This window comes from Manihot esculenta, chromosome 8 (genome assembly GCF_001659605.2).
Source record: "Manihot esculenta cultivar AM560-2 chromosome 8, M.esculenta_v8, whole genome shotgun sequence".
NCBI classification, from domain to species: domain Eukaryota; kingdom Viridiplantae; phylum Streptophyta; class Magnoliopsida; order Malpighiales; family Euphorbiaceae; genus Manihot; species Manihot esculenta.
Window position 1 is genome coordinate 15746654 of NC_035168.2, and position 25814 is coordinate 15772467.

At 42.8% G+C, this 25814-nt stretch overlaps 1 protein-coding gene across 1 annotated transcript; it reads left to right on the plus strand.

The window, feature by feature from the left end:
• Positions 1 to 21015: 21015 nt before the first annotated feature.
• Positions 21016 to 25559, plus strand: LOC110621171 (serine/threonine-protein kinase AFC1). Its single transcript, XM_021765312.2, has 12 exons — positions 21016 to 21358; positions 21608 to 21785; positions 22372 to 22398; positions 22623 to 22776; positions 22863 to 22911; positions 23028 to 23142; positions 23369 to 23460; positions 23702 to 23858; positions 23938 to 24002; positions 24393 to 24490; positions 24574 to 24679; positions 25162 to 25559. The coding sequence occupies exons 1-12, from the start codon at positions 21242 to 21244 to the stop codon at positions 25318 to 25320; spliced, it is 1317 nt and encodes a 438-aa protein (XP_021621004.1). The 5' UTR covers positions 21016 to 21241; the 3' UTR covers positions 25321 to 25559.
• The last annotated feature ends 255 nt before the right edge of the window (positions 25560 to 25814 follow it).

Sequence of the window (25814 nt, forward strand, 5' to 3'; positions counted from 1 at the left end):
GGCATACAATGTAATTGTTATTTCTTTGAAGACATAAATAAAATTATCATCTTTCCCCTCCTGCTAGTACTGCTGAGCAGGTACTGAAGAAACCAGTGAGATGGGTGACCGGTCTCGGAACTTGACCGCTGGCACTACAAAATCGGCTGTGGAGACGAAACCCTCAGTGAGCTAAGTGACCGGTCTCAGAACATGACCGCCGACACCACAAAACCGGTTGAGGAGATGAAGATCCCAGTGAAATGGATGATCGGTCTCAGAACTTGATCCCCGACACTACAAAACCGGTTAGGGAGACGAAGCCCTCAATGAGGTACGTGACCGGTCTCGGAACATGACCACCGATACCACAAAACCGGTTGAGGAGATGAAGACTTCAGTGAGGTGGGTGAGCGATTTCGAAACTTGACTGTCGGCACCACAAAACCGATTGGGGAGATGAAACCCTCAATGAGGTAGGTGACCAGTCTAGGAACATAACTGCCAGTACCACAAAATTGGTTGAGGAGATGAAGACCCTAGTGAGGTGGGTGACCGGTCTCGAAACATGACCGCTGACACCACAAAATTGATTGGGGAGACGAAGATCTTGATGAGGTAGGTGACCGGTCTCAAAACATGACCGCAGGCACCATAAAATTGTTTGGGAAATAAAGGCCCAACATCAGCAAGGCTATAAGCCCAAAAAAAATGAATTGAGAAATACGCTGCCAACCTAAAAAAGAACCTTGACATACATAAGACTCAGTAAACAAACAAGAACTTGGCTCAAACCTCACAAAAAGAGCTCAGATCATATAGAAAAAGAAACCTAGGTCCGACCTCACCAAAGGGCATGAATCACAGGAATACAAACGGAAAGCCTAGCTCCGACATCACCAAAGAGCTCGGATCATAGGAAAATAAGATGCCGATCTCATAAAAGAGTCTGACGTGTAGAGAAACTAACTTAAGGCATGAGGTCAACTTCATAGTAGAGCTCGACACATAAAAAATTAACCTAAGACATTATCATGCCAACTTAATGACAGAGCATTACCCACTGGAAAGCTAATTTAAGGCTCGTAGAGTCAAAACACCATGATGACCTCGAAAATGAGCTTAGTGCTCTTAAAACCCAAAAGCAAGCAAAGTCAAGGCAAAATCAAAACAAAAATAAACCTTATCACTAAGCCCTATCAACAAGCACGCTAATAATAGGAAAAATCATAAAAGAAATACTCCTAAACCTGAAGGCAGGACTATATGAAAATTAAATGGCTCGGCTAGCTAAAGGGCAGTACGAGCTGAAATAAGGAGTTGTAAAAAAACTAAACTTAGCCCAGATAAAGGTTTCAAGAAAACAGAAGGCAAAAAACACTAAGGCGTTCAGTAAAAAAGAAAAACAACACAACAGGAAAGACGCCATACAAATAAAGCAAGATTAACGAGCTGCCATCCCAATAATGTTCACAAGCTATACACATAAAAATAGCTTAAGTATAGAAATATAAATAAATTAAATTAACAAGCTGCCAGCCCGGTGTAGTTCACAGGACAATATACATAAAGAAACAACCTAAGTACAAAAATTTAAGCAAATTTAATAAACATGAAAAATAAAAGTAGACAGAAGGAAAATAATAAAAGTCAAATTTTTATTGATAGTTGGAGTGATTTATAGAGGTGGCAGGGGAGGGGGAAGCTGAACTAACTAAATCATTTAAAGGTTTATTTACAGTATCCTTGTAACGACCCGAAAATCGGACCGCTACCGGCGCTAGGATCCAGGCCGGCTTAAGGCCGCCGGGACCCGTAGCAAGCCTAACATGCATCCTGTGAACCTGATTAATCCCATACATGATCAACAACATACATAAAAATTAAAACTTTTCTTTCATTCATTCTCTCATACACCAACTCAACCTGTGCATGCACTGAACATAAACATAATCATAAATATTGGCCCTTCTGTGGGACCTCCTCAATGCCCCCAATGGGTGGCATAACATGTGTTGAGTTGGTTTACATAAGCAACATAAAGCATCTAAGATCATGTATTAAAAGGGATACCATACACATAGGGTCAAGCACAATCTCTAATCCTCAATGTCATTACATTACATAACTATTCACAACTCTACATCATTATACAATTTGTCATGTCCACATTCTAGCTATTATATGCACAAGACTTCATTACTCTTGCTGACCTCCTGGTCTACCCTGTACCTGCAAACCTGGGGGTTAAGGGAGAGGGGTGAGCTACAAGAGTCCAGTGAGCAGAATAATAAAACATTTAAAATATATGATAACATGAAATGCATCACATCACAGCTAATCACATTAAGGATGAATTTGTCACCAATAGTCCTCTACATGGTCCAACTGTGCCAGGAGCGTAGAATGGGCCTCACTGGTCTTTCTCTTACATAATCATAACATAGCATAACATAAGATTCCAACTGTGCCAGGGGCGTAGAATGGGCCTCACTGGTCTTTCTCTTACATGGTGCCAGAGGCGTAGAATGGGCCTCACTGGTCTTCCGTACCGTATCATCACCATATCATAACATATGAGGACTAAAGGATCATTCAACATTCATCCGCATCATCAACATATTATGTAATGCAACATATTCGTGAGTTCTAATGCAAGCACCCTATTATATCTCATGGCATTCATGATGCGTGAATCATGCTAAAACTGGTTTATTTATTTAAAAGCATAGGAGTTATTCCACTCACCTCTGGCAGAAGCTCTACTGACTCAGAAGCAGCTGAACTCACTGCTGGTGTCCTCGGTTCCTCGGGTCCGAACCTACACAGGTGGACTCAAATGAGGGACCAAACAACTATAACATAACTCTAAAAACATCCCCCAAAAACCCCCTAGAACATCATGAAATAATCATAGAAAATCATGCAAAAGAGGGCTGGACAGGGCACTTTCGGCGGCAGGTTCGGCGGCCGAAAGTCCCTCCAGAGCCGAAAGTCAGGCAGGTTCGGCGGCACCTTCGGCGGCACCTTCGGCGGCCGAAACTCCCAGACAGAGGCGAAACTCATGCATGTTCGGCGGCACTTTCAGCGGCCGAAACTCCCAGACAGAGGCGAAAGTCCTCTTTCGGGGGCAAGCTTCAGCAGCCAAATACTGCCTCCACAAGAGGGTTCGGCGGCCGAAAGTCCTTTCGGCTGCCGAACCTGGTTTCTCCCAAAGGGCAGAAACTTGGTTCAAACATGCACAAATGCCTCGAACTCATGCCATCATGCATTTAGCTCAACCAAAACATGCATACAAGCTCCTAGGGGTCTCAAACTACCTTAAACCCCAACTACAACACATCAAACAACACAAATCCAACATATATTGCTCAAAACATAACATTAACTCAAAAACTCATATAAACCTACTCGTGCCATTCTACCCCATAGATCTTCATAAAACTTACTTAAAACATGTAATGAGCTCAAGATCGGCTCTTACCTCTTGAAGATCGAGAGGAAAATGACCCTAGCTCGAAGATGGGAGAGATTTGAGTTCTTGAACCTCAAAGCTCCAAAACATGCACTTGGGAGACACGGGAGTCCATGCTCCAGCAATATCCTTATCTTTTCTGTGGTTAGTTCCTTGTGAGTTTTATGTGCTTTGTATGTATGATATGTGTATGCCATGCTATGTGTTGTTTGGTGAACATTCGGGGCCGAATGTTCTTAAGGGGGGGAGAATGTAATACCCGGTTAGACTCCGGTATCGGAATTCCTACCGTCCGGTGGAATCTCGGATGTCGGAGACCTCAAGAAGGGTAAAACCATGTGGAGGGACTTTCGGCCGAAGGTGCCGCCGAACCTGCCTGACTTTCGGCTCTAGAGGGACTTTCGGCCGCCGAACCTGCCGCCGAAAGTGCCCTGTCCAGCCCTCTTTTGCATGATTTTCTATGATTATTTCATGATGTTCTAGGGGGTTTTTGGGGGATGTTTTTAGAGTTATGTTCTAGTTGTTTGGTCCCTCATTTGAGTCCACCTGTGTAGGTTCGGACCCGAGGAACCGAGGACCCCAGCAGTGAGTTCAGCTGCTTCTGAGTCAGTAGAGCTTCTGCCAGAGGTGAGTGGAATAACTCCTATGCTTTTAAATAAATAAACCAGTTTTAGCATGATTCACGCATCATGAATGCCATGAGATATAATAGGGTGTTTGCATTAGAACTCACGAATATGTTGCATTGCATAATATGTTGATGCGGATGAATGTTGAATGATCCTTTAGTCCTCATATGTTATGATATCGTGATGATACGGTACGGAAGACCAGTGAGGCCCATTCTACGCCCCTGGCACAGTTGGACCATGTAGAGGACTATTGGTGACAAATTCATCCTTAATGTGATTAGCTGTGATGTGATGCATTTCATGTTATCATATATTTTAAATGTTTTATTATTCTGCTCACTGGGCTCTTGTAGCTCACCCCTCTCCCTTAACCCCCAGGTTTGCAGGTACAGGGTAGACCAGGAGGTCAGCAAGAGTAATGAAGTCTTGTGCATGTAATAGCTAGAATGTGGACATGACAAATTGTATAATGATGTAGAGTTGTGAATAGTTATGTAATGTAATGACATTGAGGATTAGAGATTGTGCTTGACCCTATGTGTATGGTATCCCTTTTAATACATGATCTTAGATGCTTTATGTTGCTTATGTAAACCAACTCAACACATGTTATGCCACCCATTGGGAGTATTGAGGAGGTCCCACAGAAGGGCCAATGTTTATGATTATGTTTATGTTCAGTGCATGCACAGGTTGAGTTGGTGTATGAGAGAATGAATGAAAGAAAAGTTTTAATTTTTATGTATGTTGTTGATCATGTATGGGATTAATCAGGTTCACAGGATGCATGTTAGGCTTGCTATGGGTCCCGGCGGCCTTAAGCCGACCTGGATCCTAGCGCCGGTAGTGGTCCGATTTTCGGGTCGTTACAATCCTCCCCTGAGGTCTAGAAGGCAAGCGAAGAGCATTTTTGGGCAAAGGGTTGTCATCATCTCTGTAGCGCACCTTCTCGCCATCAGAATCCACTTCAAGGGTTTGTAGGTTTACCAACGGAGTGGAAGGGGCATCACTAGCCGACTTAAGGCCTTGATTATAGCCTAAAGCGAACATCCAGAAGGCCTCCTTGTACATTGTCTCTTTCATCTCCATAGAGGCCTTATACTCTTTTAATCGCGCTTCACAGGCCTATTGGATCTTGCTTTTCAGCTTTGCAGAGTCCTTATACTCTCGCAAACGCTCCTCACAAGCCTACTAAACCCTATTCTCTACAGCCCGTGTATCCCTTAATAACGCAGAACACCTCTCCTACAGAGCAATGACCTCTTAACGGAGTTATTGTTGTTGGAGGCGAGACTCCTCCGCTTCTGAAGCCATGCCTTTTAGGTCCTCGATGTGCTTGTTGAGCTCCTACTGGAGGACAGCGGTGCGAGTTAATGCCTCATCACGCTGGGCCTTGGCCTCATCACGTTGACGACAAGACTCCTCTAAAGAGGATGTGCTAAGGCCTCATCTCGCTGTGACTCAGTTGCAGAAACTCATTAGGAGGCTTAGGCAACCACCTCCCTCATCTCTCTCAGTTGCTTGCTGAGGTCCTCAATAATGTAATACCCGGCTAGATTCCGGCATCAGAATCCCTACCTTCCGGCGGAATCTCCGTTGGAATCTGGAATTTCTGAAGATGCCAGAGGCTTCTAGAGGGGTAAAATGTGTTTTCTAAAATGTTTTCACATGATTTCATGGTTTTAAAGGGAAATGATTTGAGTTTGAAAAGGAAAAGACCAAGGAGGCGTTTGCCAGGTTCGGCCGCCGAAAGTGAAGTTCGGCCGCCGAACATGGAAAGGCTTCGGGAGCGCCTTTGGCCTCCGAAAGTCTTGTTTGAACGAGCCAAGGTTCGGCCGCCGAAAGTCAAGTTCGGCCGCCGAACTTGCATGAGTTTAGGGGGCACGTTAGGCCGCCGAAGGTCTTCGACCAGGCCACCTATAAAGGGCCCTCAGATCGGAAATGGGTGAGTTTTCTCCCCATTCTCGAGCTCAGGTGAGTTTATGCCTTCCTTTGGTCGTTTTCGTGTTTTCTCTACCCATCTCTCAAGTTTTTCATGATTTCTATTTAAAGCTTAAAAGGAGTTTTGGGAGCTTGGAGCTTTTGGAGCTTGGATTCTCCACACCTCCGAGTTAGGGATCACACCACCCTCGATCTTCAAGAGGTAAGTGTAGATCCTTGCTTCCCTAGTGTTTTCATGAAGTTTTATGAAGGTTTTAATGGAGTTTTAATGGGTAGATATGCATGTTTAGGTTTATGTGGGTTTTATGCCCAATGTATGTTATGTGATGTTTGTGTTGAGGAGTTTATGTTAGTTTATGCTCCTTTATGCTTGTGGGAGTGAGTATGCATGTTTGGGAGAGAGTATGTAAGGATTTGGGTGTTTGGAGTTGGTTTGTGGCTAGGCAGAATCGGACCTGTCGTCCAGAGGGGACCAGGTTCGGCCGCCGAAAGGAGTTTCTGCCGCCGAACCTGCATGAGAGGCAGCCTTTCGGCTGCCGAACGTGCCCCCGAAGGAGGGACTTTCGTTTCTGTCCTGGGGTTTCGGCCGCCGAACCTGCCGCCGAACCTACCCGAGTTTCGTCTCTGGAAAGGACTTTCGGCCGCCGAAGGTGCCGCCGAAAGTGCCCTGTCCAGCCTTTTCTTGGGTGTTTTCCATGCATGTTTCTATGATGTTTTAGGGGTTTTTGGGGGTACGTTTATGAGTTGTTTAGAGTATGTTTGGCACCTCATTCGAGTCCACCTGTGTAGGATCGGACCCGAGAGACCGAGGAGGCCAGTAGTGTTAGCTGTGCAGAGCAAGTTCAGCGTCTGCCAGAGGTGAGTAGAACTAAACCTAATCTTTTATGCACGAAATCGAATGCCTAAAGCATGGTCATGCATCATGATTATATGTAGTAGGTTGTTTGCACTAGTTCACGAAGGTGGAGCATTGCATTATTTGATGTTGATTCAGGAGGTTCGGACCAAGGCGACTTCAATAGCCCATATCTGTCATTGAGTCTTGGGTGAGTCTTTTGAGAGCCGGACAAGTACATATAGGAAAGTCCTTGTGAGCTCTCTGTGGACTAGGCACCCTGTCATGTATGTGAAAGTCCTGTGTGAGCTCCTTTGGGGGAGCCGGGCACCGACAGAGGGGATTTTGAGGTCATGTCTGATCCTTGAGAGTAAAGGATGCTAGCAAAGAAAGGAACTCTCAAAAACACTCCGTGGGGAATATTTAGCTGCATGAGCCCCGAGACGGACCAGAGACAGTTATGTGATTTCTTTGTGATATGACGCATTTCATGAAAGCATGTAATTAATGAACTGTTTTCTATGTTTCTACTCACTAGGCTTTTTAGCTCACCCCTCTCCCCTAACCCCAGTGTTGCAGGTTTGAGGTTGATCGGGAAGTCTCAAGAGCAGAGGTTATGCTTTTGTAATAGTATTAGCTTAGTACTTTTAGTGTGGACATGTATTATGATTGATATATTGATTTGTAAGAGAATGTAATGTAAGGTTAATTGGAGTTATATTTATGGATTAGTACTGTGCTTGACCCTAAGACTTGGTTGGTCCCTGTTTAATACATGATGTATGTTATGCTAGATGTTGAGTTGTGTTTGAACTAATCTTGTGGCATGTGTTGTTTACCACGCTATGGTAATGGATGAGGACCCTAGTGGAGGTCTTATGTTTGTGGTTTGATGCATGCACAGGTTAGGTTCTAGTTCCTTGGATGTAATCCCAGCTTGATGTATGTTATGTTGACCCAGCTAGAGTTTTGATGAGGGCTCTAATAGGGGGGTTTCTCTATGTTCAGTTATGTTGCATACATGTCAGGCTCGGGATATACATCAAATGTTTCAGTTTTTATGTTAAAGTTTTGATCATGTATGGGATTTAACCAGGTGATAGGAAGTATGTTTGGCTTGCTACGGGTCCCGGCGGCCTTAAGCCGATCTGGATCCTAGCGCCGGTGGCGGTTCGGGCCGTTACAGAGGGGTATCGGTTTCCGGGTCGTTACAGAATGGTATCAGAGCTTTGGGCCTCAAGAGTACGGTGTGTTGCACATCGGAAAGAGGTTGGCTTAGAGGTCATAGAAGGGCAAGCACAGTAGGCAAAATCATGTCCACTAGGATAGGATGTAGAGTCCTGTCTTGTATGAATGATGATGTGTAATGCCATGATTTTATGCATGTGCATTAATGTTATGTATGATATGCTATGTATGTGTTGCAGGTTCATGTGTTTTCATATGAACCGTATGATGCTAATGATTGATTGTATGCTTGTGTGTTGTTCTTCAGAGGAGCCAGAATGCGAGGTGCTCGTCGATCTGTGGAATCGACTGGAGTTCCATCTGAGAGGGAAGGTATGAATACCTTTCCCCCTGCTCTGCCAAGAGCGCAGTCATGGGGAGTCAGCAGATGGGGAACATCAAGGGACCCTGGAAGGTCTTTTGATGTAAGCAGAGAAGGAATGGCTCCAAGAAGGATGTCAGCTAGTATGAGGGAAGTAGAGTTGGATGTTCAGAGAAGGGATATCAGTTTGGGAATCAGAGTGTCAGAAGAAGGTATGGGAGATTCTCAGGAGGATGCTCAGACTCAGGATTCAAGGATCTCAGGTTCAGGAGGGATTGATCCCTCCACTCGGAGTACAGCCGCCATAAGAGGAGTGAAGTGGGGCAGAACCCTGAGGGGGAAGAAGAAGAAGTTCTGGAAGACTTTGAAGGCTAGTCTGAGATTAGGTAGTGGTGCGAGCTCTGGCTCCGGCAGTTCGAAATGCTTGAGGTGCGGTAGACCGCACAAGGGAGTCTGCCGTTATGGGACTGATGTATGTTACAGATGCGGACAGGAGGGGCACATAGCACGTGAGTGTCCCACTGTGCCCAGGTTGGCTCCGTCCCAGCAAGCAGCTTCAGGTAGAGCAGCTCAGCCAGTAGCTCCAGCCATAGTTCAGGTTAGTGGTTGAGGCAGCGGAAGAGGGTCAGTCCCTCATTCTTCAGGTTCCCGTGGAGAAGGTCCGTTAGCTCCAGCTCGGATCTTCACCCAAGCTCAGCAGGAGGCAGACACATCGAACATGGTAGTGTCAGGTACGCTTACTTTGATGTTCTGATGTGTATGTTTTTGTGAACCCTGGTGTTTTTCTCTTTCTTTAGTTGCTCTAGGAGCCGTCGAGAGGTTGAGTTGATAGCTTCTGGGCTAGAGTGTTCTCTTTGGGATTAGTAGACCCGAGTGTGATCCATCTGTGGCAGAGTCAGTCTGCCGGTCCAGTTCCGTGTCAGTTGAGGGTAGATGCCTTCCACTCGACTTTGAGGTCCTAGACTTGATTGTCTGGACGTCAATCGAGGGATGGATTTGGTTTTTCTACTCGTGGTGCTATCTTGGTCTGCAGAGACGAGGTAGTCAGGTTCAGAGGACAGGATGGGTCAGAGGTAGTCTTCTGAGGGGACACAGTAGGGATGCCTAGAGGTTTGATGTCAGCCTGTCAGGTTCATAGGGTACGTAGGAGGGGTTTTCAGAGGTTCTAGCTCTTGTTTGAGAGTTTGGCAGTCAGGTCAGGGAACCAGCCTCAGTGCCAGTGGTAGAGAGAGGTAGTAGTCAGAGTAGGGGCGAGACTTGGTAGACAAGGGGTTTTATCCGACCTAGTACCTCTCCCTGGAGTGTTCCAGTGTGGTTGTGGGAAAAGAAGGATGGATCCCTGAGACTTTGTAACAACTGTAAGCAGTTGACCAAGGTCACTACCAAGAGCAGGTATTCCCATGCAGGATGGATGATCTATTGGGACAGCTAGTAGGAGCTGTTTGTTTTCCAAGATAGGTCTGAAATCCGGGTACTACCTGTGAGAGTTAGAGGTAGTGTTGGGTTAGCAGTGAGAAGAAGCCTGTTAGTAAAGATGAGAAGAGAAGAGATGAGTGTAACGACCCCAAAAATGGACCGTCACCGGCGCTAGGATTCAGGTCGGCTTAAGGCCGCCAGAACCCGTAGCAAGCCTGCTATACTCTCTATGTACCTGTAAACCTCATACATGATCATACATTTTCTGTGAACATAAAACTCTTTTCTGAACCAAGGCTTAACCTGTGCATGCACTATCTCTGTACTCTGTACTCATGTACTCTGTACTCTGTATCCCTGACTAGAGCTTGCTCTAGATGGGTTAACTCATACCTGTTAAGCCTGGTTTTCACATACAGGAAAACATATATACATATACAGATCATGTACAAAACATACATCACTAGGTCAAGCAACAACTATTACATCTCTTTAATATTACATGTCCACTCTAAGCTATTACAGATCTCTTTACTTTTCCTGTACTCTGCTGGACTGTCCCTGTACACTGTACACTGAACCTGCAAAACTGGGGTTAAGGGAGTGGGATGAGCTCTATAGCCCAGTGAGTAGAACAGTAAAACATTTCAGTAAAATATGATCTCATGGAATGTACCATATCACAGACAAGCCACATCAAGAGTAAACCTGTCACCACATAGTCCCAGTAACTCTGTGCCAGGGCGTAGAATCGAGCACCTGGTCTTCCTGTCATATATGTATATGTGTATATAACACCTCTGTACTTACCATTGCCAGGGCGTAGTCAAAGGCTCCTGGACTTTGCTATACCTGCCAGGGCGTAGTCAAAGGCTCCTGGACTTCACTATACCTGCCAGGGCGTAGTCAAAGGCTCCTGGACTTCACTATACCTGCCAGGGCGTAGTCAAAGGCTCCTGGACTTCCTGTCTGAGACTATTGGATCATTCAGCATTCACTCACATCACCAAATAACAATGCAATGCAACATATTCGTGACTACTAATGCAATCAACCTATGGCATAAACATGATGCATGAGATATGCTAAAAGCAGTTTGTGGTTCAATTAAAAGTCATCAGTTTAGTTCCACTCACCTCTGGCTATCTGGACTGACTGACTCTGCAGGTTCTGGACCTCTGGAGCAGTACTCACTGCTGCTCTCTCTGGTTCCTCTGGTCTGTACCTATACAGATTGACTCAAATGAGGGACCAAACAAGCGTAGAAATAACTCTCTGAAACTCCCCAAGAATCCCCTTAAACTCACTCAACTATCCCTGCAAAGCATGCAAAAGAAAGCTGGACAGGACACTTTCGGCGGCAGGTTCGGCGGCCGAATGTCCTCTCCAGAGACGAAACTCAAGCACCTTCGGCGGCACCTTCGGCGGCCGAATCCCCCAAACAGAGCCGAACATGCACAACTCGCGGGGGCAAGCTGTGGCAACCAAGTCACCATGCAGGAGGTTCGGCGGCCGAATGAACCTTCGGCTGCCGAACCTGAGTTCATCCAGAACTCAGCTTCAACGGAAAACCATCTTCTCCTTCCCTTCAACCACTCAATCCACTCAAAACCATATATACACCAACTCCTCAACACACATATACTCACGTATATGATCACAGGGGTCCAAAACTAGCTAATAACCCCAAACACAAAACAAACATAACACATCAACATGTATACATGCATAAATCATCAAACTTACCATTAATAACCTAAGCATGCATCTCGAACCAAACCTCTACAAAACTGCTGTAAAACCTTACAATAAGTTCAAGATCTTCACTTACCTCTATAAACAGGAAGATGAACGTTCTGAATCCAAGGAAAACAGATCAACTCGCCTTCAACCGTACTAACTCTCAAAAGCTTAACTTTTGCTTCCACACTCTCACAATCTCTTGAACACTAGCAAACTCCTACATGATCTGCTCAAACTCAGCAAATAACTCGTGGGAGACGTGGCCAAGCTTCTGGCAACAAGTTGGACATAACACCTGTCCAAAATGCTGACTAAGGATGTCCAAAAGCTGGCTGGCCAACTCAATTTCGGCTGCCCACTCGCATGCAACACCATGCAACATTCGGGGGCCGAACTTCCCTTCGGAAGCCAAACACTTTCGGCGGCCGAACTTACTTTCGGCGGCCGAACTTGGCTCAACTGCCTTAGGTCATTTCAACTCAAAACTCACTTCTCTTAACCTTAAAACATCAACAAACATCACACCACGTAGTACAACAAATATCCTACCCTTTTATAGAATCCCAGCACCCCGGATTCCACCAGATAACAGGAACTCCGATGCCAGATTCTAGCCGGGTATTACATTCTCCCCTCCTTAAGAACATTCGTCCTCGGATGTTCCTAAAACACACAAAAACAAAACACAAGGAGGAAACTAACCTCAAAACAGATGTGGATACTGCTGGAGCATAGACTCCCGCGTCTCCCAGGTGCACTCTTCTAGATTATGGTGGTTCCATAGAACTTTCACCATCGGAATCTCCTTGTTCCTTAGCTGTCTGATCTGCGTGTCCAGAATCCGCACTGGCTGCTCTATATAGGTGAGATCTGTATGAATCTCCACCTCAGGCTCACTCAGAACCTGATTCGGATCTGACACAAACTGTCGTAGCATAGAAACATGAAATACCGGGTGAATTCTCTCCATAGAAGCAGGTAAATCCAGCTTATACGACACATTTCCGATCCTCTGCATCACCTCAAAGGGTCCAATGTACCGTGGAGCCAATTTACCTTTCTTCCCAAAACGAACCACTCCTTTCATTGGAGACACTTTCAGCAATACCCAATTACCCTCTTGAAACTCTAACTGCTTTCTGCGAACGTCGGCATAACTTTTCTGTCTGCTCTGCGCTGTTCTGATTCTCTCTCTGATCATGGGCACCATTCTACTGGTAATGTCTACTAACTCTGGCCCTGCAAGAGCCTTCTCTCCTACCTCTTCCCAGCAAACAGGTGATCTGCACTTCCTCCCATATAATGCTTCATAAGGAGCCATCCCAATGCTAGCATGATGACTGTTATTGTAGGCAAACTCCACCAAAGGTAGATGCTGCCTCCAAGAACCGCCAAAGTCTAACACACATAGTCGAAGCATATCCTCTATGGTCTGGATGGTCCTTTCTGACTGTCCATCAGTCTGTGGGTGGAAAGTAGTACTAAAATCTAATCTCTTTAATATTACATGTCCACTCTAAGCTATTACAGATCTCTTTACTTTTCCTGTACTCTGCTGGACTGTCCCTGTACACTGTACACTGAACCTGCAAAACTGGGGTTAAGGGAGTGGGATGAGCTCTATAGCCCAGTGAGTAGAACAGTAAAACATTTCAGTAAAATATGATCTCATGGAATGTACCATATCACAGACAAGCCACATCAAGAGTAAACCTGTCACCACATAGTCCCAGTAACTCTGTGCCAAGGCGTAGAATCGAGCACCTGGTCTTCCTGTCATATATGTATATGTGTATATAACACCTCTGTACTTACCATTGCCAGGGCGTAGTCAAAGGCTCCTGGACTTTACTATACCTGCCAGGGCGTAGTCAAAGGCTCCTGGACTTCACTATACCTGCCAGGGCGTAGTCAAAGGCTCCTGGACTTCACTATACCTGCCAGGGCGTAGTCAAAGGCTCCTGGACTTCCTGTCTGAGACTATTGGATCATTCAGCATTCACTCACATCACCAAATAACAATGCAATGCAACATATTCGTGACTACTAATGCAATCAACCTATGGCATAAACATGATGCATGAGATATGCTAAAAGCAGTTTGTGGTTCAATTAAAAGTCATCAGTTTAGTTCCACTCACCTCTGGCTATCTGGACTGACTGACTCTGCAGGTTCTGGACCTCTGGAGCAGTACTCACTGCTGCTCTCTTTGGTTCCTCTGGTCTGTACCTATACAGATTGACTCAAATGAGGGACCAAACAAGCGTAGAAATAACTCTCTGAAACTCCCCAAGAATCCCCTTAAACTCACTCAACTATCCCTGCAAAGCATGCAAAAGAAAGCTGGACAGGACACTTTCGGCGGCAGGTTCGGCGGCCGAATGTCCTCTCCAGAGACGAAACTCAAGCACCTTCGGCGGCACCTTCGGCGGCCGAATCCCCCAAACAGAGCCGAACATGCACAACTCGCGGGGGCAAGCTGTGGCAACCAAGTCACCATGCAGGAGGTTCGGCGGCCGAATGAACCTTCGGCTGCCGAACCTGAGTTCATCCAGAACTCAGCTTCAACGGCAAACCATCTTCTCCTTCCCTTCAACCACTCAATCCACTCAAAACCATATATACACCAACTCCTCAACACACATATACTCACGTATATGATCACAGGGGTCCAAAACTAGCTAATAACCCCAAACACAAAACAAACATAACACATCAACATGTATACATGCATAAATCATCAAACTTACCATTAATAACCTAAGCATGCATCTCGAACCAAACCTCTACAAAACTGCTGTAAAACCTTACAATAAGTTCAAGATCTTCACTTACCTCTATAAACAGGAAGATGAACGTTCTGAATCCAAGGAAAACAGATCAACTCGCCTTCAACCGTACTAACTCTCAAAAGCTTAACTTTTGCTTCCACACTCTCACAATCTCTTGAACACTAGCAAACTTCTACATGATCTGCTCAAACTCAGCAAATAACTCGTGGGAGACGTGGCCAAGCTTCTGGCAACAAGTTGGACATAACACCTGTCCAAAATGCTGACTAAGGATGTCCAAAAGCTGGCTGGCCAACTCAATTTCGGCTGCCCACTCGCATGCAACACCATGCAACATTCGGGGGCCGAACTTCCCTTCGGAAGCCAAACACTTTCGGCGGCCGAACTTACTTTCGGCGGCCGAACTTGGCTCAACTGCCTTAGGTCATTTCAACTCAAAACTCACTTCTCTTAACCTTAAAACATCAACACACATCACACCACGTAGTACAACAAATATCCTACCCTTTTATAGAATCCCAGCACCCCGGATTCCACCAGATAACAGGAACTCCGATGCCAGATTCTAGCCGGGTATTACAATGAGTAAGGATCAGAGTAGCGCAGCGAAAGCCAGTGGAGTTCAGGAGTAGGTTGGGTACTGCTAAGGTGTTTCTTTTGGAGACCCGGGAGTTTTACTCCAGTAGTGCCTGTGTCTCTCTTTCAGGAGAGAGATTTTTAGGTTTTGCTTGCATGTTTATGTATGATTGATGTTATGTTTTATGCTATGCCTGTTTGTTTGTGGAACATTCGGGGACGAATGTTCTTGAAGGGGGGAAGAATGTAATACCCGGCTAGATTCCGGCATCGGAATCCCTACCTTCCGGCGGAATCTCCGTTGGAATCTGGAATTTCTGAAGATGCCAGAGGCTTCTAGAGGGGTAAAATGTGTTTTCTAAAATGTTTTCACATGATTTCATGGTTTTAAAGGGAAATGATTTGAGTTTGAAAAGGAAAAGACCAAGGAGGCATTTGCCAGGTTCGGCCGTCGAAAGTGAAGTTCGGCCGCCGAACATGGAAAGGCTTCGGGAGCGCCTTTGGCCTCCGAAAGTCTTGTTTGAACGAGCCAAGGTTCGGCCGCCGAAAGTCAAGTTCGGCCGCCGAACTTGCATGAGTTTAGGGGGCATGTTAGGCCGCCGAAGGTCTTCGACCAGGCCACCTATAAAGGGCCCTCAGATCGGAAATGGGTGAGTTTTCTCCCCATTCTCGAGCTCAGGTGAGTTTATGCCTTCCTTTGGTCGTTTTCGTGTTTTCTCTACCCATCTCTCAAGTTTTTCATGATTTCTACCCTTGTGTTTGAAGATTTAAAGCTTAAAAGGAGTTTTGGGAGCTTGGAGCTTTTGGAGCTTGGATTCTCCACACCTCCGAGTTAGGGATCACACCACCCTCGATCTTCAAGAGGTAAGTGTAGATCCTTGCTTCCCTAGTGTTTTCATGAAGTTTTATGAAGGTTTTAATGGAGTTTTAATGGGTAGATATGCATGTTTAGGTTTATGTGGGTTTTATGCCCAATGTATGTTATGTGATGTTTGTGTTGAGGAGTTTATGTTAGTTTATGCTCCTTTATGCTTGTGGGAGTGAGTATGCATGTTTGGGAGAGAGTATGTAAGGATTTGGGTGTTTTGAGTTGGTTTGTGGCTAGGCAGAATCGGACCTGTCGTCCAGAGGGGACCAGGTTCGGCCGCCGAAAGGAGTTTCTGCCGCCGAACCTGCATGAGAGGCAGCCTTTCGGCTGCCGAACGTGCCCCCGAAGGAGGGACTTTCGTTTCTGTCCTGGGGTTTCGGCCGCCGAACCTGCCGCCGAACCTACCCGAGTTTCGTCTCTGAAAAGGACTTTCGGCCGCCGAAGGTGCCGCCGAAAGTGCCCTGTCCAGCCTTTTCTTGGGTGTTTTCCATGCATGTTTCTATGATGTTTTAGGGGTTTTTGGGGGTACATTTATGAGTTGTTTAGAGTATGTTTGGCACCTCATTCGAGTCCACCTGTGTAGGATCGGACCCGAGAGACCGAGGAGGCCAGTAGTGTTAGCTGTGCAGAGCAAGTTCAGCGTCTGCCAGAGGTGAGTAGAACTAAACCTAATCTTTTATGCACGAAATCGAATGCCTAAAGCATGTTCATGCATCATGATTATATGTAGTAGGTTGTTTGCACTAGTTCACGAAGGTGGAGCATTGCATTATTTGATGTTGATTCAGGAGGTTCGGACCAAGGCGACTTCAATAGCCCATATCTGTCATTGAGTCTTGGGTGAGTCTTTTGAGAGCCGGACAAGTACATATAGGAAAGTCCTTGTGAGCTCTCTGTGGACTAGGCACCCTGTCATGTATGTGAAAGTCCTGTGTGAGCTCCTTTGGGGGAGCCGGGCACCGACAGAGAGATTTTTGAGGTCATGTCTGATCCTTGAGAGTAAAGGATGCTAGCAAAGAAAGGAACTCTCAAAAACACTCCGTGGGGAATATTTAGCTGCATGAGCCCCGAGACGGACCAGAGACAGTTATGTGATTTCTTTGTGATATGACGCATTTCATGAAAGCATGTAATTAATGAACTGTTTTCTATGTTTCTACTCACTAGGCTTTTTAGCTCACCCCTCTCCCCTAACCCCAGTGTTGCAGGTTTGAGGTTGATCGGGAAGTCTCAAGAGCAGAGGTTATGCTTTTGTAATAGTATTAGCTTAGTACTTTTAGTGTGGACATGTATTATGATTGATATATTGATTTGTAAGAGAATGTAATGTAAGGTTAATTGGAGTTATATTTATGGATTAGTACTGTGCTTGACCCTAAGACTTGGTTGGTCCCTGTTTAATACATGATGTATGTTATGCTAGATGTTGAGTTGTGTTTGAACTAATCTTGTGGCATGTGTTGTTTACCACGCTATGGTAATGGATGAGGACCCTAGTGGAGGTCTTATGTTTGTGGTTTGATGCATGCACAGGTTAGGTTCTAGTTCCTTGGATGTAATCCCAGCTTGATGTATGTTATGTTGACCCAGCTAGAGTTTTGATGAGGGCTCTAATAGGGGGGTTTCTCTATGTTCAGTTATGTTGCATACATGTCAGGCTCGGGATATACATCATATGTTTCAGTTTTTATGTTAAAGTTTTGATCATGTATGGGATTTAACCAGGTGATAGGAAGTATGTTTGGCTTGCTACGGGTCCCGGCGGCCTTAAGCCGATCTGGATCCTAGCGCCGGTGGCGGTTCGGGCCGTTACAAAGGGGTATCGGTTTCCGGGTCGTTACAAATAACCCCTTTGAACTCAATGATCTGTCCACGAGCCTCACCAGTGACAACGATGTTTTCATCCCGGCACTCCTCAGTGATGCATTGCTCCACCGAGCTCTGAAAAGACCGGTTGTGAGCATAAATCTCAAGGAATACCCCAACGGCCTGCCACAAGAAAAGGAAAACAAATTTAAAAAAGCCAAAGAAGTTAGAAATACCCTTAAGAAAAACAGATGGCTTACCATGGGGAACATCTCCCTCAAGCTGTCCCCGAGGTCATCAAGAGAATGAGTGTTGAACGCCGCTTGTTGCTTGGTGGAGCAGGCAAAGTGGTTGATGAGAGCTAGGAAATGGGGATCCAAAGCATCTGAAGTCCTCCCAAACATTTTCTCGCAGAGCATCTTGGCTGCTGAAGTCGACGTAGATTCAAGTGTCACTTCGATAGCATTCAAGAGCTCGTTATTAGGAGTTGATGACAACTGCTCCACTGCCTTCTTCCCTTTATCAACGGTGGGAGGGGATGGGCTGTCCTCGTAGGCTTTATAGTACGAGCCCGCTTGGCAGCCCTGCCTTTAGTAGCAGATTCTGAGGTTTGGGCCCGCTTGTTAGTTGGCCTCCCAATCACTATGGCCCCACAGCTTGGAGAGGTGAGACATCTAAAGGAGCAATTCGAGTGCCCTCCTCCGAACTGCTCCTGATAGACTCACTGAGTGCAATGGGCTCCTTGGAAGCTTGCTTAGGAGCTGCTGGAGTCTTGGTGGGAGCCTGTGCTTTGGCTGGAACGGAAGCCTCGAAGCTGCAGATTGAGAATCCCCTACTCTAGGCACCAACGCCAAAGTAGGGGCAGAGGCAGTAGAACAGTTTGCAGCTATTGGGTCCATTGCTTGAAAGACCTTCTGGGTTACATTGGCCACTATCTTATTACCTTAAAGGGCGCCAGGGTCACCCTCATGCTTTTCCGAGATAGGAAAAAGTTCTTCGGGAGCTTGATGTTGTCCATAGGAACAACAGAAGCTGAAAAAAAGATGTCAATCTAGTTAGAACTCAAAATAATGAAAAGAAAATGCAATAAGGAAGAAAAACATAAAATTAATAATACCAGCTTCCCAGTAGTCCCGAAAGTTGGATATGAATATGCACTTCTCGACGTCATACTTCTTCCTTATATAGGTCAATCGAAGAAGACAGACTTAGTCCAACAGGGTCAACCTAGAGAAGTCGATGCAGCCTTGAGGGACTTTCCCCTAAAAGAGATCAACATCTCAGTTGATCCCCGAGCTCTCTTTCAGCTCAATAACCATAAAGGCCTCAGCCCAGCCTTTTATCGAGTCCTTGTACCGAGCGAAGATAGATAACCCTGCCCGGGGACCAAAGTAGTAGAACTCATGATTAGACCAGAAAGGTGGAAGAAGGTAGAGAACAAAGCGACAGAAGGGGGCAAAACCAACACATACAAACGAACTCAAAGCAGCACATAAACAGAATAGAATTAGGGAACAACATATGGGGAGTCACTTTAAAGTGACAGAAGACCTCAATAAAAAAAGGGGTAAAAGGAAAGGTCAGCCTGAAATCGTACTACTTGACAAAGAAGACTAAGCTACGCCTTTGTTGGGCGTCTATTAAGCCCGCAAGATGTGGATTGAGAAGGACAATCCTTTCATTAGGAAGGGGAGCCCTAATCTTATAAATTGTAGTATCGGTGTAGTCGATGGAGAAGAAATAAGAAAGGGAAGAAGAGATAATGGAGGACATCGGACCCATAACATCAAGGATTTTAACTGAAGTCATGAAAATAGTAAGACGTACCTCAAACTGAGAAAGCATGGATTATAAAGAAGAAGGAGAGTAAGATAGTAGAGGCAGTGCAAGAGGAAGAACCGTGAGTGAAAGCAAAGATGCAAATTTAAAATGGGTAAAGGCAAAGAGAAGATGTTTTGACAAAAACACTCCTAGAACCGCGCAGTCATAATTGGAGTTTTGAGATTTACTCTCTCATTAATCATGGAATAATTAACGAGTGGACAAAAAGACACTTGATAATTATTGGGTCTCGATTATCCAGGCCACAACTAAGCCCATATAGGGAGGCCGAACCGTAGCCTTATCAAAACCTGCTACATGAGTCACCCACTAGTGTGCGGCCCTGACCTCGTGCAAATAGGCTGGACAGAACAAAACTTGAGCCCATCGTAGAGAGATCCAGCTCAATTGACTTGATGAATTAGTGGGGCAAACATACCCCTATACATCTAGATTATGTCCACATGGCGCCGAAGAGAATTAAATGACCGCTGATAATGGAAAAAACACAGTACATTCGTACGTACGGTTTTGCGTGATAACAATAAAATGTACCAGAGCAGAACGACGGTTATACATCACTAAAAAACAAGAGAGAAAAAAATAAAAAAATAAAAAAATAAAAAAATAAAAGAAAGATGGTATAAACCAATCAGACTAAATTCGCAAATTCATACAGTCTATTATCTATTAAATCTCGGAATATCAGTTTTAAATAGTTAAGTATTAATTTCTATTTTTATAAACTAAATAATCTTTACATTTATTTAAGCTAGAAAGAATAAAATGTCATTATTTTTAATTATTCTTGCAATAAAATATAACTATCAAATCTATAAAATTTTAAAATCACAACTATTTATCACTCTAATTAATTAGAAAGACTAAATAGTTAATGTTTTGTAAAGTTATGAATTAAATAATGTGTTTTTGAAAAATAGATACACTAAATAGATAATTTTATTATATCATATAAATTAAATAATAATTTTACTTTTTTTAAAATTACTATAAAGTTCTTAAATTTTTTAAATTTATTAAATCATGATTCATTTTTATTTTAAAATCACTTAATTAAAAATTATCTCTATAATTTATAAAATTAAACTTATTAGTACTTCTATTAATTAAACGGTAAAATAATTAAATAATTTATTTTACCTTTGTTTAAAGTTATTAAATAATATATATTTTAAAATTATAAAAATTAAATAATATATAATTAAAGTTACAAGTAATAAATAATATAAATATTAAAGCGATTGATATATATATATTTTTTATTTTATAAAATATAAAGATATCATAATTTTGAGTAATTTTAAAATAAAACCAAATAATGCAATTTAAAAAAATTTAAAGAATTAATAGTAATCTTTTTAAGGCCCAAAATGTTCTTCAAATGCCCTCATCGTGTTCCAACCGTCGTATTAAAGGCATCAGCATGAGGAAGAGCTAGTGGTCCCAGACGCAATCAGGAACTAGAGAAAGGGAAATGTGGGTCCCGCCCCCTAACTACAGTTAGAAGCTTGACCTTCAATTTGAGTTAACCGTGGTTAGATTCAACCCTGCAAGTCTCCATCTCTCTTTCTTTCCCTTTTTCTTCTTTCTCGCAAAATCATATTTAGGGTTTCAAAATCTTTTCTATAGATCCAAAATTTCAAAATTTCATTTGAATTTCTCTCGAATTTGCAAAATTTTCGTAATCGTTGTTGTAATTATTTTCTCAATTCATTCGAATTAGGATCGGTTCAAATGGATCGGTGGATTTCTTGATGCCTCTGCGAGTTGAGGGGAATTGAGAGAAATGGAGACGCAGAGGATAACAGAATTGCCTCTCAGGAACATGGATAAGCGTCCCAGGAAGAGGCCTCGTTTAACATGGGACATGCCGCCTCCTCCTCCTCCTCCTCCTCCTTCCAAGGTTTCAATCTCTCTCTCTCCCTCTCTCTCGTTCTCGTGCATTATGCTACATACACCTGCCTATGTATTTGCGTAGGTTTGCTTTGTTTGCCTCTATTGGTTTGAACGTTAATTTAATTGAGCTTGGTGATTTGACGGAATCCTTGGACCTCTGCTTGGATCCACTATTAGCTCTAGAAAATAAAATTTTTCTATATGCCAGATACACAATCTTTTGGCGTTTATTTCTTTTATTGTGTGTGTAATGCAGGTCCTTTCGGCGATGTACTGCGGGCAGGATTTTGGGAATGGAGTGATTCCCAATTATGCATATACAAATTTGTTTTACAGGGATTTTCCAGTTCCTCGCAATGGCTCTCCTCCTTGGAGACCTGATGATAAAGATGGGCATTATGTCTTTTCTATCGGCGAGAATTTGACACCTCGTTGTAAGTATACCATAAATGATATAAAATTCAGGTCCTCTGTTATGGGTTCTAAAATTGAGACTGAAACTATATTTTTGCTTGCAGAAATGCTTATATGTTATATTTTTCAATGAATTTGTGACATCATTGGTTTCTTTCAGTTCCTTTTAAGATAAAAGATTCTTTAGCTGTTATTTTTATTTTATGAGCATTAAATACCTTAATGCCGGAGTAAAGGTTGGAATTGTTGGCTTTAAAAGTTGGAGGTCCTCTGTAATCTGTATGGATTAATAAAGAAATTGTGGTTAAGGGAATTTCAAAATCATTAATTCTAGGCATCCTGCACCTGCAACTAGTTAATTTTCAGAAATTGTGATCTGTTATGGCTTTTAGGTTTTCAATGCAAAATATGTCTGATCTGTAAACCATTTATTTCATTGGTAAAAAATTGTCGTATTCGTTTGCCATTTCCTCAACTGCTCATATTTAATTTATGAGTTAGAATTGTAAAATCTGTGACATGTAACTCTTATGTTCCTATGGATCCATTAGAGATGGTCACAATTTGTTAGCTAATTCCTTCCCTTTTTTTTCTTCAACCTTGCAGATAGAATTCTTAGCAAAATGGGTGAAGGTTGGTATTTTTTTAATACTTTGATTTTACTGGATTTTGTGTCATTCAACTTTCATGTCTTACTAAATGGAATTTTCCAAGTTTTTAGAATAATGTTTTCCTGATTTTCATTGGAAATATTGCAACACATAGAGGCTGGACATCATCATATTCACATATTGGAAGTCTTACTATAGTAATATATTGGACCATTCTCTTGCCATAATCCATTGGTTTTTCTTCAGGGACTTTTGGGCAAGTCTTGGAATGTTTTGATAATGAAAAGAAAGAAGTTGTGGCAATAAAAATTGTTCGCTCCATACACAAGTATCGTGAAGCTGCCATGATTGAAATTGATGTCCTGCAGAGGCTTGCCAGACATGATATTGGTGGCACTCGGTAAGGATGTTGCCTTGTCTTCCCTTTACCCATATTCATTATAGAAGTTTGAAGTATTTTGGTATAAGCAGTTTCATTCTTTGCAGTTGTGTGCAAATACGGAATTGGTTTGACTATCGTAATCATATTTGTATTGTAAGTATTTGTTGGTACTTCTGATTTGATTAATTTGAAGGGGCAGTACTTGTTCCTGCATGCCTTCGTTTCTGTGAGTTAAAGGACTTGCGGATGAATTTAAATGGTTTCAACAGGTATTTGAGAAGCTTGGACCAAGCTTATATGATTTTCTCCGCAAAAACAGCTACCGTTCATTTCCCATTGATCTTGTTCGGGAGCTTGGCAGACAACTTTTGGAGTCTGTTGCATGTGTGTGGACAATTCTTGTACCATTTTTACCTATTTTTATCAACTTGGTGCCCAGATGTTTTTAAAGGAGGCAATATGTGGGCACAATTAATTACTTCACTTAGTCATTTTCCTTAAATATTTTGTATGCTCTAAATAATAGGATTGGGAGTTGGGGCTAGTATGGAGTTGTTGATGATAATAACTTTTTCCCTCATGGATTGCTCATTAGATCATTATTTTGCAGTTATGCATGATCTACGACTGATTCACACTGATTTGAAGCCAGAGAATATTCTACTAGTTTCCTCTGACTATATCAAAGTGCCAGATTATAAGGTAACCTTTTCTACGGCTGTGCCCTTTTCAGTTCTTTTGTTTTTATTGTTGATGTGAATGCTTTCAGGACTTATTTGTACATATGCATGCACAATTCTCAGTGTATGAATGGGGCAGAAAGATGGAAGCCATATTTGATTCCCCCCTTTTCTTTTTTCTCTTTCTCTTTCTTATTCTTGTTATTTTCAATTGAGAATAGTTTTTTCTTCTTCTTACAACAATTTGCTTTCTCATGAATTAGTTTCTTCCGCGGTCCACAAAAGATGGCTCCTATTTCAAGAATCTACCCAAGTCAAGTGCTATTAAGCTCATCGATTTTGGCAGTACTACATTTGAACATCAGGATCATAGCTATGTGGTGTCAACACGTCATTATCGTGCACCAGAGGTTATCCTAGGTGATTATCTCTGTAATTTAAATATTGGTGCTTCTACTTTTATATGCATCTTTTTCCAATGGTTGAACATTTTCTGCAGGTCTCGGATGGAACTATCCTTGTGATTTATGGAGTGTGGGTTGCATACTTGTTGAACTATGTTCTGTAAGTAACTCAAGTTTATATTTTTTTCCCCTTTGCTATAGTTCTCTATGTGGATAAGATTACCTGTTTATGGTTATGCTCAATACCAATATTACTTGCCTACTTGGAGAGAGGAGAGAGGGGGTAAGGTTCTTCATTACAATTTTTAAAGTTTTCTGGCATTTGAATGCATATTTTTAATACTGGTCCCCTTTGGTTAATACAGTTCTAAAAAATATTCTTGCTTAGAAAGTTAATTGAAGAGAGATGTGTCAATAATGTGATTATGTTGCTAGCTAGGTTGCTTTGAGAACTTCTGCTTACATGAAAAGTTGAAGCAAGATTTATTATATCATAATTTATCTGGATAGATCTGTGTGATTACCTTGATTCTCATATTTCTGTGATCAGGGTGAGGCCCTTTTTCAAACACACGAGAACTTGGAGCATCTTGCCATGATGGAAAGGGTTTTAGGGCCCCTGCCACAACATATGGTGGTCAAAGCTGAGTAAGAAAGATTGATCCTTTTTTTTTTTCTTTTCTATTTTCTTCTTATGGGAGCACTTATTTTTATGCTTTATGTTGTTTCAGCCGTCGTGCTGAGAAATATTTCAGGAGAGGCATGCGATTGGACTGGCCTGAGGGTGCAACTTCGAGAGAAAGCATGAGAGCAGTCTGGAAGTTGCCCCGTTTGCCGGTAGTGTTTTCTGAACTTACCTTGTTTATTTTACTCGTAGATACGTGCTACCGTTATATATTATCATACCAAAAGGATATAACATCAATTATAGATCATTTTGGTTGTTCATATTTGGATAGTTAAAATTCTGAGCTTCTAAGGAGTGTCTTTCCTGAATTTATCCATCTCAAAATCAGCCAACTTTGAACACAGTATACCATAAAATGCTACATGTTACATCTCATCTTGTTATGCTCTTTTGAAAGAACCACCTTTACGACATTAGGCATTCACTCGGTTCCATAATTTTGTTGGGTTTTATACAATTATCATATTGAGAGTCGGAATGTGAAGCTCCTGTTTATGGCGATGATATGGTTGGATACGTTGTATCCTACACTCTTCCACCTTTTGTATTCATTGTTTGCCTCTCGTTTCCTTTCTGTGAAATTTTCTCTTCCTCCTTCTGCAACTGAAAATTTTTATTTATTTTTTGGCAGAATCTAATTATGCAGCATGTCGATCATTCTGCTGGTGATCTGATTGATCTCTTGCAAGGGCTCTTACGGTATGATCCAGCAGAACGGTTCAAAGCCAGGGAAGCTTTAGGGCACCCATTTTTCACAAGAGAACCAAGAAGGTGTGGGTATCCTTTGTAATGTGGGTGCATCATAAGCAATCATATGAACAAGGAGCTACCATCAAGTGGCGATTGACATACAATAGTTACCATATAGTATAAAGAGTGCTCTCTTCCTACCATGCTCTCTTCCTACCATGCTCATTTGCCTTAGTGGTGTTTCTTCGTCTACTATGATCCCAATTGATCTGTATCCACTCTTAATTTCTGATTTGTTTTGTGATTTTAATGAAATTAAAAGGAAAAAAAAGGCCAAAACATGTGTACAAGAATTCCTTTTCTTTCAAGTTTCAATATGATACAGGGGTTGACAACCTTAAAACTTCTCAGATGTGCACTGCAAGGTTGGAAGTGGAAGAGATTGCATGTGCTGTGCACCAGTTGTGAGAAATTTTAGGCTTGGTCAATTGCTTCTGTATCAGAGGAGAGTTTTTAAAATCTATCCATCTATTCATAAAATGCTAGAAATCGCCAATTACAAGAATATTTTGCTTTAGAAAGAAAGTGACAGGA

What these genes read in the sequence shown, in the direction of transcription:
- LOC110621171 (XM_021765312.2), top strand. Translation starts at nt 21,242, where the DNA reads ATGGAGACGCAGAGGATAACAGAATTGCCTCTCAGGAACATGGATAAG. An exon ending in ATCGTAATCATATTTGTATT is followed by an intron (nt 22,912 to 23,027) that starts GTAAGTATTTGT and finishes TGGTTTCAACAG; the next exon opens with GTATTTGAGAAGCTTGGACC. An exon ending in TGCACCAGAGGTTATCCTAG is followed by an intron (nt 23,859 to 23,937) that starts GTGATTATCTCT and finishes CATTTTCTGCAG; the next exon opens with GTCTCGGATGGAACTATCCT.